General features: G+C 58.7%; 1 protein-coding gene across 1 annotated transcript; it reads right to left on the bottom strand.

Moving 5' to 3' along the window:
- Positions 1-1,862: 1,862 nt before the first annotated feature.
- On the bottom strand, positions 1,863-8,573 carry PSMF1 (proteasome inhibitor subunit 1). The gene is made up of 7 exons (XM_054391880.1): positions 8,445-8,573; positions 7,721-7,873; positions 7,083-7,165; positions 6,274-6,459; positions 5,448-5,501; positions 3,278-3,436; positions 1,863-3,154 (listed from the first exon to the last, which is right to left on the bottom strand). Exons 1-7 carry the CDS (start codon positions 8,571-8,573, stop codon positions 3,103-3,105), a joined length of 816 nt encoding a protein of 271 aa, XP_054247855.1. The 3' UTR covers positions 1,863-3,102.
- Between the last annotated feature and the right edge of the window lie 10,799 nt (positions 8,574-19,372).

Here is a 19,372-nt window from a genome sequence, read left to right as displayed (position 1 = left end):
AGCCAGAAGGTCTCCCCTCAGCCTCCTCTTCTCCAGGCTGAACACCCCCAGCTCCCTCAGCAGGTTAACTGTAGCTTTGGGCACTAACAGCTGCCATGGGGATAGGGACACACAGCTGGAGGCCCAACTCTTGCATGGTGGAAGCCCTCAGCCATGCTCAGGCATTGGGGTCTGTGCTCCCCACCAGCCCTGTGAATGGAGCAAAAAACATCCTTGGGATCACTGGTCCCCAGGAGCCACCTTTGCTGTGCCCCAGGCATATCCGTAGTGGCCTTTGGGTGTGACCTGCAATGGTCTCATCAAGGGTGGGAGGCAAGAGGCTGGGGCCAGACTCTTGTCAGTGGTGCCCAGGGACAGGACAAGGGGCAAGAGGCACAGACTGGAAACCAGGAGGTTCCATCTGAACAGGAGAAAATTCTTTGGTGTGAGGGTGCAGAGCCCTGGAGCAGGCTGCCCAGAAAGGTTGTGGAGTCTCCTCTGGAGAGCTTCCAACTCCCCCTGGGCATTGTGCTCCTGGGCAAGCTGCTGTGGGTGTCCTGCTGGGGCAGGGGGCTCGGACTGGATGAGCTCCAGAGCTCCCTTTCAACCCCACCTGTTTCTAGTCCCTACCACCTTCTACCCCCCAGAGAAGGATCCTCTTCTCCTTTTACCCATCCTCTCCGGAGGGCAGAGGGCACAGCCCTGGGAGCCCCCAGGCTCAGGCACGAACCTGCGGCGGGCACGGCTCAGTGCTGGGCACTTTGCCCTGGTTGAAAGCCATCTCCTGCTGCAGCTGCTCCCCCAGCTGCACAGCACCAGGGACCCGCTGCAGACAAAAGGTTGTTTATCAGGACCCGCCGCAGCCTCTCCCGGCGCGGACTCGCTTTAATTAGCCCCATCAAAGCCGGCTGCTCCCTCCTGAAAGGCTCAGGAGATGATTAATTCAGGCGCAGAAAACAGCCACCTCCTGCAGAGAGCCCCCCCGCTCCCTTCCAGAAGCTGTTTCCTCTCTCCAGGCACCCCAGGAGTGTCTCTCAGCTCCACAACAGTGAGAACTGGGACTCCTTTCTGCTGCGGATGGGCTCCGGTGCCCCAGGGGGAACAAACAAGAGCTGTGGTGTCACCAAGCCCTGGGTCTCCAGAGCTCCAGAGCGTTTCTCCTCCCCCGGCACCCGCAGTGAGCTCAGGGCCATCGTTCTGCTGCGGATGGGCTCAGGCTGCCCAAGGGGGCCGGGGGGGACAAGCAGGAGCTGGGCTCTCACCAAGCCTCGGCTCTCCCTCCCCATCCCACCCCTGCTGCATGCTCAGCCACTGTCTGTTCCAGTCATGGGCATCACTCCACTGCCCACCCATGGATCTGCAGGTGGGATCATCCACCAAAATCCCCAGAGATGGGGGAGCCAAGAGCCCCCGGAGCCAGGGCTTGGCTCCAACTCAGCTCCTGCACAGCACAGCCCCTGGGGAGCTGCAGGAGATACTCCCCCCGAAATTTCCATGCCTGGTCCTCCCTGCTCCCTCCTGCCCTGGGCTGCACCCACCCTAGCTCAGCTTTATTAGCTGAGTGTGTAGGGAAAAGGGTTTCAAAAGGAAAAGCCTTTGGGGAAAAGAGACTGATGGGGAGGGGGAAGATTCTTTAGAGCTGTGCCAGCCTGGCTGTGTGCAGCGCAGTGGCAGCCTCTGAGAGGCAATTACAGCCCAGAGCAGAGCCAGGGCCCAGGAGGGGCTGTGCTCCACTTGATCCCCTTCATTCTGTCCCGTCCTCTTGGAAAAGTGCTGCCACTCAGGGGAAGGCACAAAGGAAGCTCCCCCTGAATCCTCTGCCTCCAGGGAAGCAGAGAGAGCAACACCAGCAAGCACCAACACAATGCTGCTGTCAGGTTTTTATTTCAGCCTCCTGAAAATCCTTCCAAAAAAATAAATCAAACCATGAGAAGAAATAAAGACCAACAAAATCTAGGAAACTCTGGCAGGACAGAGGAGCTGCAGCCCCAGAATTAACTGTCCTGGGAAGGGGGTTCCAGAAAGAGCTCCACTGATGTCATCCACCCCCACCCCGAGGTGTCTGGCAGGGTTCAGCCAAGCAGAACCACCCCAGCCTCCTGCAATGTTAGGAAGGAAAATGTGTTCCAAGAACAAAGCAAACCCCCCAAGAAGGGCCCCAGCTTGGTGCCAGGCTCAGCTCTGCTATGCCAGGAGAGCCAATGCTGGGCCTGGCAGGTTGGGCAGGTACCCAGCACCCTTCCTCCTGTCCCAACCCTCACCCACTGCCTTCTTCCAGGGCTTTGTGTGCCCCCCAGGAATGGAAATCACAGCTGCAGAGAGGGGCAAGGTGGGGCAGGAATTCAAACCCTGTCTCTTCTCAAAGCTTTGCTGGTGGTGCCAATGGGCACAGCCATGAGGAAAGCTGATCTCAGCTGATGCCAAGGGTCTGTCCATGTGAGATGGGCCACGCAGCCCCTCACCCTCATCAACCCTGTGCTGGGATAAAGAGCAAGAGAAGCCATCCCTGCACGGGGATCCTGCTCTGGCTGTGGCCTCTGGTGGTTACTGCAGCTCCCCAGCACAGCAGCAGCTAGAGGCCAGCTCAATCCACAGCTCCACCCACCAAAACCCCTGGGGACGAGGGATCATGAGCCCCAAGAGCCAGACCTTGGCTCCAAACCAGCTCCTGTGAATGTAGGGGGGGCATGCAGGAGCCCTGGGGAGAAGCAGGGGATGCTCCAGCTGCCCCCAGGGCAGGATTTCTGTGCCTTTACCACCACAAATAAACAACCCAGCAGCCAAAGCGGTGCCAGCCCAAAGAAGCAGAGGAGGAAAGCCCACAGCACCCAGGCCAGGCTGCACCCCAGGCTGCCACCTCACACAAGGGCAGGAGCACTTCAGCTGAGTACCAACTGCTGGGCACCTTCAGAGAAGCAGGGAAAGAAAGGGACCCTCCTGTCTCCTCCTCCTCCACACAGGGAAGCCTTTATAGCTGGTCTGACACAGGGATGTGGCCCCAAGTGAGGAGGAAAAAATGTTGCTGAGAAGATCCAAGTCCACTGAGCTGGGAGTGAAGAGGGAGAAGAGCTTCTGCCTGCCTGGAGGTGCTCTGGCCACAGCCATAAGCCCCAGGGTGGCTCCTCACATGAACATGTCATCATAGCCCGGAGGGGGGAGGTGGTCAGGATCTGGCCTGCAGAGAAATTCAGAGTGGAGTCAACCCAGAGGGGACAGCTCAGCCCTGCAGCAGCAGGGATGAGCCAGGAGATGCAGGGGCAGCCTGGAGAGCAGATGGGATGCACAGCCAAGGACCTACCTGGATCTACCAGCTCCCAATGGGCCGAAGGGGTCAAACCTGGCACCTGGTGGAACAGCTCCCGGGGGCAGCCGGCCTGGGATGCCTGAGGATGGGTCAGTGCCAGGCCGTGGGAAGCCAGACCGGAGAGGATCCACCATCATTCCCCCACTTCTGCCTCTGGGCAGGGGGAAAGGGAGAGGAGGAGGTGAGATTGGCACTGGTGAGAGACAAGCAAACACATCCCTGTGTGCCAAACCCACATCTGGGGCACCATGGTGCCAGCACACCACAGAGCCCAGCACGAGACAGGCACAGAGAAGGAACATCCCTGTGCTGCCTGTTCTCCTCAGAGCCAACACCCAAACTGACATCCAGAGCAGCAGAGGCAGCTTCTCTCTTCCCCCTGGGCCCTGCAAAGAGCTGTTTAGGGCATCAGGAAGGGCTGGTAAATCCCAGATGGCTCTGACCATTCCCTGTGCGAAGTGTTGGACCTGCTGGCCCTCACTGCTGGCTCCTGGTCCTGTCCCTGCTCCCCCTGCCCTGTGCTGTGTGGCAAGAGCTGCTGGACCCAAGCTACTGCCACCCTCCCCACGCTGCTGCCACCCTCCCCACGCTGCTGCCTGGTAATCATCTGCTGCCCACAGCAGCTCCTCAGAGCTGCCTCATGCTGTGAGGGCCATTACTCATGGCTGGCTTTGTGCAAACTCAGCTGGAGCCTCTGGACACCGCTGCCATCACACAGAGTCATTAACAAGGGCGTTAATGAGTTCCATTAGGCCAGGCTGGCTGCCCAGAGTGCCCCAGGGACAGCCAGGCCCCACAAGCATATGCCTGGGAGTCTGAGTCTGCAGCCCCAGCGCTGGCAGGTGCCAGCACACAAATCTGCTCCCAGTCACAACCTTCTTTTGGTCACAGAGAAGCTTCTGGGGAAGGGCTGGAGGCAGCAAGAGAAACAGGTTTTGTGCTCTCCTCACGTTGCCTGGTTTCCTGCCAGGCTCCAGCCCTCTCCTTCCAGCTGGGCAGGAAATTTTCAGCTGGTCCTTTTCTAGCCAAACCCATGGAGAACCAAGTCTTGCAAGAGGGGAAAAAATGTGATCCCCGCAGGACAGCAGTTCCAAAGAGGACCCCCCCTGGGCCACAGGATGCTCTGCAATGACTCCAAGAGCTGGTTCTGTCTGGCTGTGTGCTTTTAACTGGGCTGGAAGATGACAGGTTCTCCTTGCCCAACCCAAACAAAGCCACAGAGCTGTATCTGTGTAGATCAAGCCCTCAGACAGCCCTGTGTCTGCCCAGTGTGCCTCAGACAGCCAGGAGGCTCACAAACACCACTTGAGGATCTGTGGACTGGGCTTCAAGCCTCCCCTTCTGCAGCCTGCCTGGGCTGGAGGCACAGCAGCTGGTAACAGTTTAAATTAGAGGCTTACAGTCGCTTAACAACACATTCAGCTTTGATTTACCAGAGGAATTACTGCACCTTAAATGCATACAAGCTGATTAGTAAACAGGCACAGATTGCAGCCCATCATCTATGCAAGAGAGGAGCTCTTAGCACCACAGCAGAACCGTGGGGAGCTTCACCAACTGTCAGTTGGGTCCCTGCAATTTGCTCTGAGCAACCATCCCATCCCTGTCTGCATTTATCATAGAATCATGGAATGGTTTAGGTGGGAAGGGACCTTGCAAGCTCATCCAGTCCAACCCCCTGCAGTCTCCAGGGATATCTGCAACCAGAGCAGGTTGCTCACAGCCACAAACAACCTGACCTGCAATGGGGCCAGGGATGGGGCAGCTCCCACCTCTCTGGGCAACCTGGGCCAGGCTCTCTCCACCCTCAGTGCCAAACATTTCTCCCTTCTCTCCAGTATGAATCTCCCTCTTTGAGTTCAAACCATCACCTCTTGTCCTGTCCCAACAGGCCCTGCTCAAAAACGTCTGTCCCCAGCTTTCTGGTTGCCCCCTTAAGCATTGCAAGGCCACCAGAAGGTCTCCCTGGAGCCTTCTCTTCTCCAGGCTGAACACCCCCAACTCTCTGTCTGGCCTCACCACCCAGAGATGCTTCACTGGGTGCCTGAACCAGGCAGGCTGCAGCTGTCCCAGAGAAGGCCTCCAGCCACCCCCCTACCCTGGGCACAAGAGCATGGGATGCTCCCTGGGCACACAAAGCACAACCTCTCCCAGCCACACTCACCCAAATGGGTCCAAGTCTTCCCCACCAACAGCAAAGGGGCTCAAGGGAGAAGGCCTGAAACAAAGAACAGAGTGAGATGTGCAGTGAAGACATGCAGTGAGCAGGAGCAGGCAGGGCAGGGCAGCTCCAGCATGTCCCAGTCAGAGACACCACAACAGTCCTGCTACTAGGCCTGTGAGGACACTGTGGTGGTGAGCCCACAGCCAGCTGTCACCTCCCCTCACCTGCACCATGTGCCAATAATACGGTTTCAGAGCTGTGCCCAGCTCCAGCCTGTCTGCCCAGGCCTTCCCCAGGAGCAGCTCACACCCTGAGCACCAGCAGACAGCAGTGAGGAGCTTGTCTGCCACCTGTGAAGGACAGCTGGGCACAAAGGGGACAGGGAGGGGTGGTGAAGTGGGTGCCATATGTCCCCTCTCCCCAGCTTTGCCAGCAGAGGGTTTCATGGAATCCCAGCATGGTTTTGGTTGGAAGAGGTCTTGAAGATGATGGAGTCCAATCATCAACCCAGCACTGCCAGGGCACCACCAGTCCATGGCCCTCAGCACCACATCTCCAAGGTTCTGAAACCCCTCCAGGGTTGGAGACTCCACCACTGTCCTGGGCCAGCCTGGGCCAGGCCCTGACAACCCTTTCCATGAAGAAACTCTTCCTCATGTCCAACCTAAACCTGCCCTGGGGCAACCTGAGGCTGTTTCCTCTTCTCCTGTTGCTCGTGCAAGATGGGGACCAGAGAAGATGGGGACCAGAGGTGTAGTCTGGAGAGCTGTCAGGTCCCTGTGCCATATAACAGAGGACCACCAGCAGCCACCAGCTCTCTACTCACCAGGTTGGTGCTCTCGGGCCCGCTGGCTGCCGCGGAGGGAGCCGGAGGGGGTCGGCATCCTGGAGCAAGTCAGGATCCTTCTTCTCAGCCTCTGGCTCCTTGTTGGCCTTCTCTGAGGGGGCCCCAAGTGGAGCAATGATGCCTGAAGTGATCCTTGTCCTCAGCTCCTCCATGTTCCTGTACAGCCTGCAGTGAGGAGAGGCAAGGCATGGGCTGGGAAGTGCTGGACAGGCTGAGGACGAGAGGAGGGGACAGAGGAAGCCAAAGCATCCCTGGCACTAACTGTGTCCCCAGCTAGCAGCACAGAGGGGACAGGAAAGGCTGACAGCACACAGGGGCACCAAAGCCTTCAGCCCACAGGATGCCACCCAGCCCAGGGGACTCCCTTGTGCTGTGGTCACATCCCAACCAGTTTGCACTGGAGGAAAACCCAGCAGGTGGCACTGGGCTTTAGCAAGGCCACCAGGAGTGGCTGAAGCTGTAGCACCCCTGGGCACTGCCCACCCAGCACAGACAGGCAGGCAGTGCTCTGGAAATAAACCTGCTGGGCCCTTTCTGAGTGAGGAGGCTCTTCCTTGGGCTCCAACCCACCATCCCACAACTCCTAAATCTCTCTTGCCTGCCAGCAGTGCAGAGGGAGGTGGGGAGGGAGCTGGGGCTGCATTTCAGGGCTGGCTGGGCTGTCCCCTCTGTTTGTACTGTGAGGAAAGTTCTGCAGACTCCTCCTAACCTGGCCTCTGCCCCCTTTCCCATGCAAACATTTTAAGAAACATTTTCTCCTGCAGAAAATAGCAGGGTCCTGAGATTACTTGTGGAAATCATCCAGGTGCTCTGGGTTGATGTAGTCAGCCACTGTCAAAGTCACATCTGCCACCTTCTGAGAACTGCGGTCCTGGCAAGAGACAGGTCAAGCACAGAGTGAGCAGCCCAGCAAAGCTGGGGATGAGGCAAGGAGCAGCTACAACTACAGCTGGGGGGCTTGGGACACAAGGAATGGGCTCAGCTGCCTCCTGCCACATCCCTGTGCTGTGCCTGAATCCTCCAGAAGAAAACTCCAATGCAGAGTGAGGCTCTTCCTGCTCCCTTCCCCAGTTTGGGCTGCAAAGGGTGAAAGACTGAGCAAAAACACCTCAGCCAGGTGCTTGTTTTGGACAGGACATCTGCAGAAAAGTCCTGGGCTGGGAAAGGGATGGAAATGGGGCAATTCCTGGGCCAGAGCGTGCAAAGTAAAATACATCACTGCCTCACGTTTGACCAGCTTCACACTGGGTCACTTTTCCTGCTGCACAGACAGCTCCTAACACCCCCTGGGGTCTGCCCCATCCTGAGGGACTGCTGCAAGGCACAACGAGGAACAGCAAACATTTAAGAGACAGGCTCTGCTGTTCTGTGCAGCTGCTGCTACTGAAGGACCCCAAACCCCACAGGGCCCAGCCTGGCTGCTCACCATGACGTTGAGGATCATGCTGTCTTCCACAGTGATGGCCTTCAGCAGCAGCTCATGGGCATCATGCACAGACTTGTAGCGCAGTGTATACACTTCCTTGTTGGCTTCCCAGCCAGCAGGCAGCAGCTCTGACTCCTTTTCATTAGGACCTGGCTGCAACAGGACATACCTGCACTCTAAACACTGCCCCCGCAGCACCCTTCCAACATCCCTCAGCACCACACCAGACTCCCAACCCCCTGAACCCCTGCCTTAGCACCAGCACCAGACTGGCCTCCTCCCTGCTATTGCAGCAGGCCCCTCCAGCCCTGCGACCCCCATGGCGCCGTGTTTCCTCCCCAGCACGGTACTAGACACCCCTCATTTCGGTATGCGTTTCCCCCTTCCTGGTATCACAGCAACCCCACCAGCACTAAGACCTCCCACCCCAGGCACCACTCCGACACCCCCCCGGCACCGGGACGTCCGCAGCCCTCAGCCACACAGCTCCCTTTACGGCAAGCCCCAAGCAGTACTGAGGCTCCTCAGACCCCGCACCGACCCAGCTGTCCCCGGTATCCCCAGCGCCACACGGCCTTCCCTCAGCACCGGGCAGCGGACGCCCGGCTCGGCCAAGCGGCGCCGGCGAGCAGCGCTAGGCAAGGCCGGGGATCGGCCGCGGCCTCCACAGCCTCCGCGGCGCAGGAGCCCGGGGGAGCCCGGGGAAGAGCAGCCCGGGCCGTACCTGATCGCCAGCGCCGAGGCAGCGGTAGCCATGCCGGATCAGCTCCCAGTGAACGCCGCAGACCAAAGCGTCCTGCGGGCGGGACACGGCCGGCCGTGCCCAGGCGTACAGCGGCTCCAGCCCCGCCATGGCCGCACCGAGCAAGCGCCGCCGGGCACAGGCCGTGGGGGAGCGGTCCGGGCAGGGCCACAAACACCGGCCCGGAGCGGGGCGGGGAGCGGAGCTCGGCGGCGGGCAGGACGGGCCCGGAGCGGGGAGGGGAGCGGAGCTCGGCGGCGGGCAGGACGGGCCCGGAGCGGGGAGGGGAGCGGAGCTCGGCGGCGGGCAGGCCGGACCCGGAGCGGGGAGGGGCTCACTAGAGGGCCCTCGTCCCCCGCACAAGGCCTGCGGAGACTCCGCCGGGAGCCGGCCCGGGGGCTGCCGGAGTCTCCCTGTTCCTGCCCTTGCCTCTTCCTCGGCAGTTGGAAAGGCGTTGAAGCCTATGGCGGGGTCGTGGAATAGTCGAATCATAGAGCCACAGAGTCACGGAATGGTCTGGGTTGGGAGAGACCCTGAAGAGTCCAGGCAGCAACCCAGCACTGCCAGGGCAGCACCAGTCCATGGGCCTCAGCACCGCAGCTCTGAAACCCCTCCAGGCATGGGGACTCCACCACTGCCCTGGGCAGCCTGGGCCAGCCCTTGACAACCCTCAAGGGGAAGAAATTGTTCCTCATGTCCAAACTAAACCTCCCCTGGGGCAACTTGAACCCATTTCCTCTTGTTCCTTGGGAAAAGAGACCAATCCCCACCTGGCTCCAGCCTCCTTTCAGGGAGCTGTACAGAGCCAGAAGGTCTCCCCTCAGCCTCCTTCTCTCCAGGCTGAACACCTCCAGCTCCCTCAGCTGCTCCTGCCCAGCCCTGTTCTCCAGACCCTTCCCCAGCTTTGTTGCCCTTTTCTGGACCTGCTCCAGCCCCTCAATGTCCTTCTTGGAGTGAGGGGGTCTATGTGTGCTACCAGAACAAGCCTTTTCCCTAGGACAGAAGGGATTAAAGCACTGAAGAGCCATCAGTGGGTTTATTTTGTTCCTCCTACAGCTCCTTTCTCTGGGCCAGACTCTCTCAGCAAAGGCTGACAGACCTGGATCTGTTTAGATGAGAACAGTCAGCCACCAGAATAATTTCTCCAGGGACTTAGTGGCAACCTGGCACAGATGGGCAGGGTGCTGGGCCAGCTTCTGTAAACTGGGCTTTTCCCAAGGCAGGCTGGACCTGATTTGGCCATTAGAAAGCTGGGGACAGACTTTTGAGCAGGGCCTGTTGGGACAGGACAAGAGGTGATGGTTTGAACTCAAAGAGGGAGATTAAAACCAGAGAGAAGAGGGAAACGTTTGACACTGAGGGTGGGGAGAGCCCATCCCAGGTTGCCCAGAGAGGTGGGAGCTGTCCAATCCCTGGCACCATTGCAGGTCAGGTTGTTTGGGGCTCTGGTTGGGGATGTCCCTGGGGACTGCAGGAGGGTTGGACTCAATGAGCTTGCAAGGTCCCTTCCCACCCAGACTGGTCTGTGGTTCTATGGATCTATGATCCTTGAGGTTCCTTCCAACCTGGTGTTTGATGATTCTATGCTTCTATGACCATCAGCTGCTTTCCCAATCCTAGCTCCAGCTCTTTGGGGACACTCATTTTGACTTCCTTATGCATCAATTAATTAACTCACACTGTTCTCTCTTTCCATTTTCACCCCTTAAGAAGTCACCGAGGCTGAACCATCAACCGCAGCCCAACAGCCCTGCCCTGCCCAGCAGCCCCCACGGCTCGGCGCTGCCCCTTGGCACCGATCCTCACCGGGGAGCCGCTGCCCCCACCACCAGCACGGCTCCACGGAAAACCTCCGAGGTTTCAGAGCTGAGTGAGAACCACGCCGGGCTCAGCGGGGAAAGCCACCGACGATTTTCCACAGGGCTGGGATTGCATCATGGGAGCTTCGGCAAGGGAGGCATCGGATGGGGATGGGATGAGAACAGCAGGAAATGCCTCCGCCGGAGCTTTTCCAGCGCCGAGCTTGTGACTGAGAGCAGCAGGCAGCGTTTCCGCCCCACGGCTCGGTGCCGCCGGGGAGCAGCGGCGGCCGCAGGCTTTGGCGGCTTCGCGTTTCGCTTTCCCAGCGCAGAAGCCTGCCCGTGGGTGGGCGAGGCAGGCACCGGTAGCTTTGTTTGGATGCCTCCTCCCCAGGCAGAATTTGAAATCCTGGGTTTCCCTCCAGAAATCTGATCCTAAGTCTTATATCCCAGCGGATACTAAGGGTGACTGGGACCGGGTGCAGGTGCTGGAGCATGGTGGGTGTTTGGGATCGGAGCCAGTGGTGCCTCTGTGGGGTGAAAGGCAGCAGGAATTGCACACGAGCTCCTCCTTACTGAGTTTTCATTTTGCCATCTACCTTGCTGCCCTCCCTGTTCACCTACTGTCTGCCATCCACCCTCTCACCCATCACCACAAGCTCCCATCCAGCTACCAGCTTGTCTTCCCCTGGCCCCACCACCTCAACTTACAGTCCCCATCTCATGCTCCAGACCACACATGAGGAGCAACTTTTGGTGCCAAGTCCCTCCTGACCTGAGCATCCTCTCCATGGGCACAGTGTGGGGGTGAAGCAAGATGCCTCCATTCCTCCCCTTGCCACAGGACCCTCCAGGGCACCTGAGCCCATGTCCCCACGGCTGGTTGCCGCCACATCAAAGCTCCTTTCCCAGTGCCTCACCACTCCAGCCCAGCTCCCCTTTGGCTCCTTCCTCTGCTCCAGTGTCTCCCTCGCTCTCTGTGGCTCGTTGATGATGAAAACCACTGGCCACATGAAAGCAGCTCCCCTGATGGGAGTGAGGGGCCCACAGGCTGTGTGGGAGGTAGGAGATGGCACAGCCCTGGCTGGGGTGCAGCGGCCAAGTCAGTAAGGAGGTGACGAGGACTGCAGAGCCAGCTCAGTAGTGCTGCAAAGCAAGGGCGTCACAGTGGCTCCTGGGCATCTTGATGCCATCTTCAGAGCAGCCTCATCCTCTTTGTAGGCTACCAGGGCAAAGCTGGGAGTGTGAGCAATAGTGGGAAGGCCAAATGAAGCCCCCAGACACCTTGCATGTGTTGGTGAGGATTGGTGCCCAGCTCTTGCAGCAACCCCTCCTGCCCAGGGAAGCACAGAGGAAGCTCCATGTGGCCTTTTTCCCACCTCTTATACCCAAAAATGGGATCTGTGGGGCCAATGCATCTCTTGGAGAGCTGTTCCACACAGGAGTGGGGCTGAGGGTGGTGGATTTGCCCCTCACTAGATTCTTGAGCTGGTCCAGAGAAGAGCAATGAAGCTGGTGAAGGGTCTGGAGAACCCTGGGGAGGAGCAGCTGAGGGAGCTGGAGGTGTTCAGCCTGGAGAAAAGGAGGCTGAGGGGAGACAACTCTCTGAAAGGAGGTTGGGACCAGGGGGGACTTGGGCTCTTCTCCCTAGTATCCAGTGATAGGACAAGAGGAAATGGTCTCAAGGGGAGGTTTAGGTTGGAGATTAGGAACAATTTCTTTCCTACAAGAGTGGTCAGGGATTGGCACAGGCTGCCCAGGGAGGTGGTGGAGTGCCCATCCCTGGAGGGGTTCAAGAAACCTGTGGCCATGGCACTTGGAGCCATGGTTTGGTGGCCATGGTAGGGTTGGGCTGAGGGTTGGGCTGGATGATCCTGGAGAGCTTTTCCAGCCCAAACCATTCCACGCTCCTCTGCTGTCCCACGGGAGGCAGTGGCTGGTGTTGGGAGCAGGTAGAGGGATCCATCAGCTGGGGTCTCCTCCGTCACACAAACCACAGCCTGCCCTGACCTTCATAGTTTCCCTCTGCCTCACCATTCCTGGTGGGTGCACAGCCTGCAGTGTTGTAACGAGCGGGAAAGGAAACAGATTTCCCAACTGTCCGCCCCGCTGGCAGCCCCGAGCCCTCTGTGCTTGCAGCAGCAGCCAGCACCGCTGGGGCAGCTGCCTCACCCCCGTGCCAGGCTGTGCCACGTGCACCAGGCATGGCCCAACACCTGGCAGAAGGCAGAGAGCGGTCATGGATAATCCCTGGCTGATGGTCAGACTGCTGCTGTTTGAGAGCATCATCCCTCCTGAGCGGGTCAGGGTTTTGCTGCTCCTCTCCCCTGGAGGGGGTTGCCCACGGGTATCACCTTGCCTGGGCACTGGAGGGTGGCACTGCGGTGTTTCCTGGCACTGCTGTGCCTGTGTCTCCAAGCTACCCATGCTGCCCTGGGCAGGCAATGATTTCCCAGCTGGAGGGAAGGAAGAGATCCCTGCTGCAGAGCAGGAGAGCCTGCAGTGCTGGGCAGCCTCCTCCATGCTCCGCTCAGCTGCCCAGGGCTTGTTGGCACAGAAGAAGCCACCTGAAAGGAACCAAAATGCCAAGGGACATTGGGTGGGACAGGGCATTGGTGACTCCTGGAATGGGCTACACCTCTCTTTCACAATTGCCTTGAGAGGGGAGGTAGTCACTCCATGAAAATTTGGCCTCCTCTTCATTCCCCCCAAACTGAATCCCAGGGAAAGACGACACCAAGGCAGGAGAAAGGGGATGAAATTCAAACCACATGCGGGTGGGCTGGCTGCAGGAGCAGGAAGAGGCACTGGGACACTTCTCCAGGCCAACCCTAAAGTCAATTAGCACTTTCAGGGCTCCAAACATGCTGCAGAGGCTGCTCTTCTAGCAGGAGCCCTCTCTGCTCTGAGGGAGGCTGCCAAGAGGGTTTGAACAAGGATGAGGAAGCCCAGAGTCCCCCTGCTTCCCAGAAACACCTCTCACACAGCTCTTCTGTGGAAACCTTTCTTGCAGGGAGCAAACACAGCCATGACTCATCAGCTGCATGCAGCTGAACTCAATTCTTCAGAGGTCGACACGCTCTAAGCCTGAGGAGTTTTAGGCTCCTGCACTCTCCCCTTTTGTCTGCCTTAATTCAGGGGATGCCAACATGTCATAGAATCATAGAATGGTAGGAAATGGAAGTGACCTCTGGAGATCATCCAGCCCCCTGCCTGCCAGAGCAGGGTCACCTAGGGCAGGCCACAGTGAAACACATCCGGATGGGTCTTGAGAGGCTCCAGAGGAGTCTCCATGACCTCTCTGGACAGCCTGCTCCAGGGCTCCAGCACCCTCACAGTAAAGAAGTTTCTCTTCATGTTGAGGTTTGCATCCATTGCCCCTTGTCCTGTCACTGGACACCACTGAAAAAGAGCCTTGGGAATGATTTAATGTGACACATGTCATCCAGAACCACTCACACCTTCCTGAGGAGCAGTGGTGATGGACAAACTGAGGCACAGAAGGTTTGAAGTGGAGGGCAACAACCTCAGTCACTTGATCTGCTGCTCCCAGCTGGGGCCTGCACCCCACCAGCTCCATCCCTGCAGCCTGGGTGGATGCTGCCATCCCCCCCCCTGTTCTTGAGGGACCTCGGATGTGAATCCAAACGGTCCAGGACAGCCTTGGAGGAACAAAACAAGGCCATCAATCACCCTTGCTTCACTCCCTCCCCAGTCTGCAGACTGATCTGGATTGCATTGTGCAGAGCCAGAGGGACTCCACATCAAAGCAGGGACCAGCTGGCTGCTGGGCCCCCCCCCCAGCACCCAGACGGGCAGCACCCTGCCCACGAGCTGCCTGTCTGAGCTGCCCACCCAGCCCTGCTCTGCTCACTGCCCGGGGCCAGGCAGCAAAGCTGGGAGACAAAAACTGCTCATTGCTCCGGGCAGGAGGTGCTGGAGGCCACGGCGGCTGCAGAGAGCTTCAAAGTGGGGGTGAGTGGATGAGGGCCCAGGGCTGGGCCCCCGCGGCAGCATCTGGAGGCTGGGACACGGTGGCAACCTCCTGGGGCTGGCATCCCACGACGTCACCTTGGGGCTGGACAGCAGCCTCCTGGGGCTGGAACCCGTGGCGTCTCCCTGGGGATGAAACCCTGTGGCAGCATCCCAGGGCTGGGATCCCACAGCAGGATTGCAGCGCTAGGACCCCAGAGCAGCATCCCAGGGCTGGGACCCCAGAGCAGCATCCCAGGGCTGAAATCCCGCGGCAGTGTCCCAGGATTGGGACCTCACAGCCGCATCCCCGGGGCTGGGAACACCTTCCCGCCCCTGGAGCGAGGAGGAGGAGGAGGAAAAGACATCGCATGCAGAGGACGAGCCGGTTCCATCCCAAGCTTGTCCTGGAGCACTTTGGAGGCTGCAGGGAGCCCAGGGAGCCGCAGGGATGGCGCAGCCTACTCCTCCCGCGCTGCTATCCTCACAAGACCCTTTTCCTTTGCAGTTCCTTCCATGACACATGGTGGTCGCTTCCCCCCGGGCTGCTGCTGGAAGACAGGACATTCATTTTGGATGTGGGCTGCAGCTCCCCGGCGTTTCTCCCCATCCCAGGCACGCACGGAAGCTCTGAGGCAATGTTCTGGGGGAGTATCAGCTTCCCGGCCCAGCGCCGTTGGGTAAGAGCTTGCCTGGCTTCTGAGGAGCTGCTGGCCAGCGTCCCCCCACTGCAGCAGACCCCAGCGTGCTGCTGGTGGGGCTGGGGAGGGTGAGGAGGGAGCTGGGGGGCTGAGGGTTTGGTCATGGTGGGGCTGGGGAGGGTGAGGAGGGAGCTTGGGGTCTGGTCATGGTGGGTCGGTCCCTGGTGGGTGAGTGAGGTTGGTGATGGATGAGGGTCTAGGCAAGAGAGACCCCCCAGGTCCCCCTCGAGTAGTGCTCAGGGGTGGGGACAGCACTGCAACAGCAGTTTGTGTGCAGTCCCCCAAATATCTCCTCTTGCCTCACTGGCAAGGGGCTGGGGTGGCTCTGTCCTGTGACACAGGATGGGACAGGGATGGGAGGACCAGGGAGCCAGCCCCCACCACACACACAAGCCCCTCCTGCACCCCAAAAAGGGTCTGTGCCCCACTTGGTGCTCACCATGAGCTGGTGTTGCAGCACCATGGATGCAGCCAGGAAGGACCCATCCTGGGGTTGGACCCATCCTGGGACTGGACCCATCCTGGAACTGGACCCAGTGGTCTCAGAGGTCTTTTCCAACCAAAACAATTCCATCAGGGCACCTGGAGAGCAGTGACCTGCAGTAGCACTGCCAGCCCAGAGACCCCAAACACTATTGGGCAGGGGATGGAGGCAGCAGAATGGGATCTTGAGTGGGTTTGTCATCTGGAGTGAGAGCAGGGTGGTCTTGCAGCCTGTGCCACTGGAATTTACCCTCCCTGAGGACAGGAGGAGTGTGGGTGCAGCACTGTGGTAGGCACGTGCCCGTGGGAGCTAATAATGGGCATTGTTTTCCAGCTGGCTAATTAAGACACAGAATAAAAGTCTCTTGAATGTGAGGCTGGGTGTTTAAAAGGGAAAATTCTCTTCCAGGTGCCAGGTTTATTAAAAGAAAGGGGGAAAAAAAAACAAGGGGGAGAGGCAGGGCCAGCAGCTGGACAAAGAACATCTGGGGAAGGAGGTGTGGGGCTGGATGGTGTTGGGTGCTTGGAGAGAAGCAGCAAGGATGGGGGGGGCTGCAGTAAGCCCAGGGGGGTGGTGGAGTCCCCATCCCTGGAGCTGTGTAGGAAACCTGTGGCCATGGCACTTGGGGCCATGACTTAATGGCCATGGTGGTGTTGGGTTGCTGGTTGGATCCCAGAGGTCTTTTCCAACCCAAACAATTCCATGATTCTGTGTCCCTGTGCTCCCAAGACCCCAGGGTGCCAAGTGGCTCCTTGGGAAGCCATCCATGCCCTGGGCATCCTTGTGGGGCACGAGGTCCCCAGCTCAGCCTCTGTGCCTGGAGCATCCTCCAGCAGTGCTGGCACCCTGGCAGGGCTGATCTCCATCCTTCAGAGTTTTCATAGATTCATAGAATGGGTTGGGTTGGAAGGGACCTTCAAGACCATCCAGTTCCAACCCCTGCCATGGGCAGGGACACCTCCCACCAGCCCAGGCTGCTCCAGGCCTCATCCTTGAACACCTCCAGGGAGGGGGCATCCACAGCCTCCCTGGGCAACCTGTGCCAGTCTCTCCCCACCCTCACTGCCAAGAATGTTTTCCTAATCTCCAGTCTCAATCTCTCCTCTCCAAGCTTTGTTTTCCCACATCCTTCCAACATTGCCCCATGAACTGGTAGGAAACTGCCCCAAAGAGGGCAGGATCCAGGTGGATAAAGCAAGACACACTCTGAGCATCCCTGCTGGAGCTGCTGGCTCATGAGGAGGTCACATGCAACTGTAGGCCATGGTTTGAGGTGATGTTTGGGACAGCCAAACCCCACTCCCAGCTCCTGCAAGCCACCCCTGGGGCAGCAGGGACAGGCAGGCTGGGGGTGACAGAGCTGTGGGCACCCCCACACCACCCAGCTCTGCCAGCATTGGTGCTTACACATGCAAAGCATTAAGGATTTGCTTAGAGGTCCCTTTATTGTCAGATTTTGTCTTTATTTCCTACAAATTAAATTTGCTGAGGGATGTGTGTGGATTGTGAAATGATTTTGAGAACTGTTCCTCCGGGGTTTTTAATTTCCTCTGTATTAACTTTTTCTTTCCTTTTTTTTTTTTTACAGTGTTTCAAAGACTAGGAAACATTGTAAATAATAATAATTAAAAAATAATAAAAGAAGAGGATAAAATCCCATGGAGTTGAGGAGCAGAGCCCAAGAAGGTGACCAGCTATGAGCTGGCACCACAAGCAGCTGCTGCCACCTCTGTTATGGCAGACACTGGTTACAGTCTGTCCCAGATGACCTCATCCTGCTCCTGCAGGAGCCAGGAACTGGGGTTGGGAGAGATGGATCCAGCTGCCCCAAGGCTGGTGCCAGAGCAGGACCTGCCCAGAACTGGGCTGTTCCCACCACCAGCCTCCCAGCTCAGCCTTTCCCTTCCCCTTGCTCCCAGTGCTGGATCTCAGTGCCTTGGTTCAGGCCCCAACCCTGGAGACATTCAAGGTCAAACCTGATGTGGCCCTCAGCAACCTGATCTCTGGAGGTGTCCCTGCTGACTGCAGAGGGGTTGGACTCAAAATGACTCCAGGTCCGACTCTTGACCTTGCAGGGTCCCTTCCAACCCAGCACATTCTGTGCTCAGGGCAGGGATCCCTCACATGGAGCCCATGGGACTCTGCCAACCCCCCACCTTCACTTCCAGCCCCTCAGAGCAGTGGCTTGGTGCCCATGGCTTGGTTCTCTGCCCCCCTGCCTCCCCTGTGAGCCATTTCAGATGTGATAATCCCCCCAGTGAATGCTCCCTACCAAGGGCTCTGCACCTTGGGTGCATTAGGGACCCCTTTTGCTGCCTTTCCTGTGGCGTGGCAGGACTGGCCAGGCCAGGAGCTGCCCCCTACACCCCCTCTGTGCCCTGCACTGGGTGTTGCCAGCTCATTAAAATCACAGACACATTTCTCATCTCTTTGGTTCAGCCACTGTCATCGCCATTGTCTCAGGCTGGTGCAGACTGGGAGCTGGCTGTGCACTGACGCTGCTGCTCCGCTCCACCCGCAGCTGCCCTGCTCCCCAGGACTCCCCACACCAGGGATGGGGACTGGGCTGGCACCAGGCTCCTGCCACTGCCCCCCTGGGGGGCTTTGGCACCCAGTCCCCTGGCACTGCCCAGCACAGGACGCCCCCAACACCTCACCCCCTGCTTCTCTCCAGTGTGGCTTCTCCTCCACAGTCTGCCTGGGGGTGCGTGGCCTGGCTGGGGGCAGGAGAAGGGTGCCCAGCTGTGGTGCTTGTAGGGAGGGTGCCAGGGCTGTGCCAGGGTCAGATGGGAACATCACTACCAGCCAGGAGGCCTCAGTGTCATTGGAGGAGCCAGCAGAGTTCCCAAGGGGCTCTGAGGGCTTGATGGAAACCAAGGATGAGGAAAACCCCAAAATGGAGCAGTAGCAGCCTGGAGCTCAAAGGGCTGGGGACAAGGACAGCTCTTCACTGGTCCCTGGCAGTGCCAGGATGCCCATCCCTGAGCAAGGGATCCTGATCTCAGTGCAGTGGCTCTGTCCCCATGCTGGGGCCAGGAGTGACTGCTTTGTGCCTCTCCAGTACAGCGTGGCACAGGGGAGGGAGCAAGGGAGCTCCTCCCAGCAACGTGGGAACGAAGGGGTGTCTGGGGTGGAAATAATCTGTGACAGGATCTGCTCCCAAGAAGGAAAAGGAGGAATTCAGGGAATGTGTCACTTCGGTGGGAATGTGTCACTTCAGAGCAAGAAGGTGCCAAAGCTGGGCATGGCAAAGCCACCCAGGGGGGCAGGAGGTTGCTAGAGAGCCAGCAGCACCATCCAGCTGGGAAGAATGGCAGAGGGGGTTTAAAGAAGCTGGGAACAGCAGAGCCTTCCAGGGATGCAGAGAGGCAGGAAAACAGGGATCTGGGGGGCACAGGGGAGCAGGGAGACAGAGGTGCAGGGATGTAGGGATGTGGAGATGCAGTGAGGCAGGGATGTAGGGAAAGAGAGGTGCAGGGATGTAGGGATGTGGAGATGCAGGGATGTAGGGAAACAGATATGCAGTGAGGCAGGGACGTGGCGAGGCAGGGATATAGACAGGGATGCAGGGACATAGGGATGCAGGGACATAGAGATGCAGGGATGTAGGGATGGAAAGATGCAGAGAAGAAGGGATGTGGGGATGCAAAGATGCAGAGAAGTAGGGATTTGGGGTGAGGAGGTGCAGGGATGTAGGTATTCAGGGACACAGGGATGCAGGGATGTCAGGATGCAGGACTGCAGGAATGTAGATCCCAATGTGGTCATCCCTCTGCCCTGTGCAGACCCTCTCCCCAGCCTCATGGTGCTGAGGCCTCAGCTCAGCCCAGCTCAGCCCAGCCGAGCCCAGCTTAGCCCAGCCCAGCTCAGCCTAGCTCAGCCCAGCCCAGCTCCACTCCTCTGGCCCCACTGGGAACTTGGCAAAAGGAAGGCAGAGGATTACTGAGCAGAGCC

This window comes from Indicator indicator, chromosome 24, assembly GCF_027791375.1.
Source record: "Indicator indicator isolate 239-I01 chromosome 24, UM_Iind_1.1, whole genome shotgun sequence".
Classification (NCBI taxonomy): Eukaryota; Metazoa; Chordata; class Aves; order Piciformes; family Indicatoridae; genus Indicator; species Indicator indicator.
This window is presented reverse-complemented; position numbering and strand designations above follow the sequence as displayed.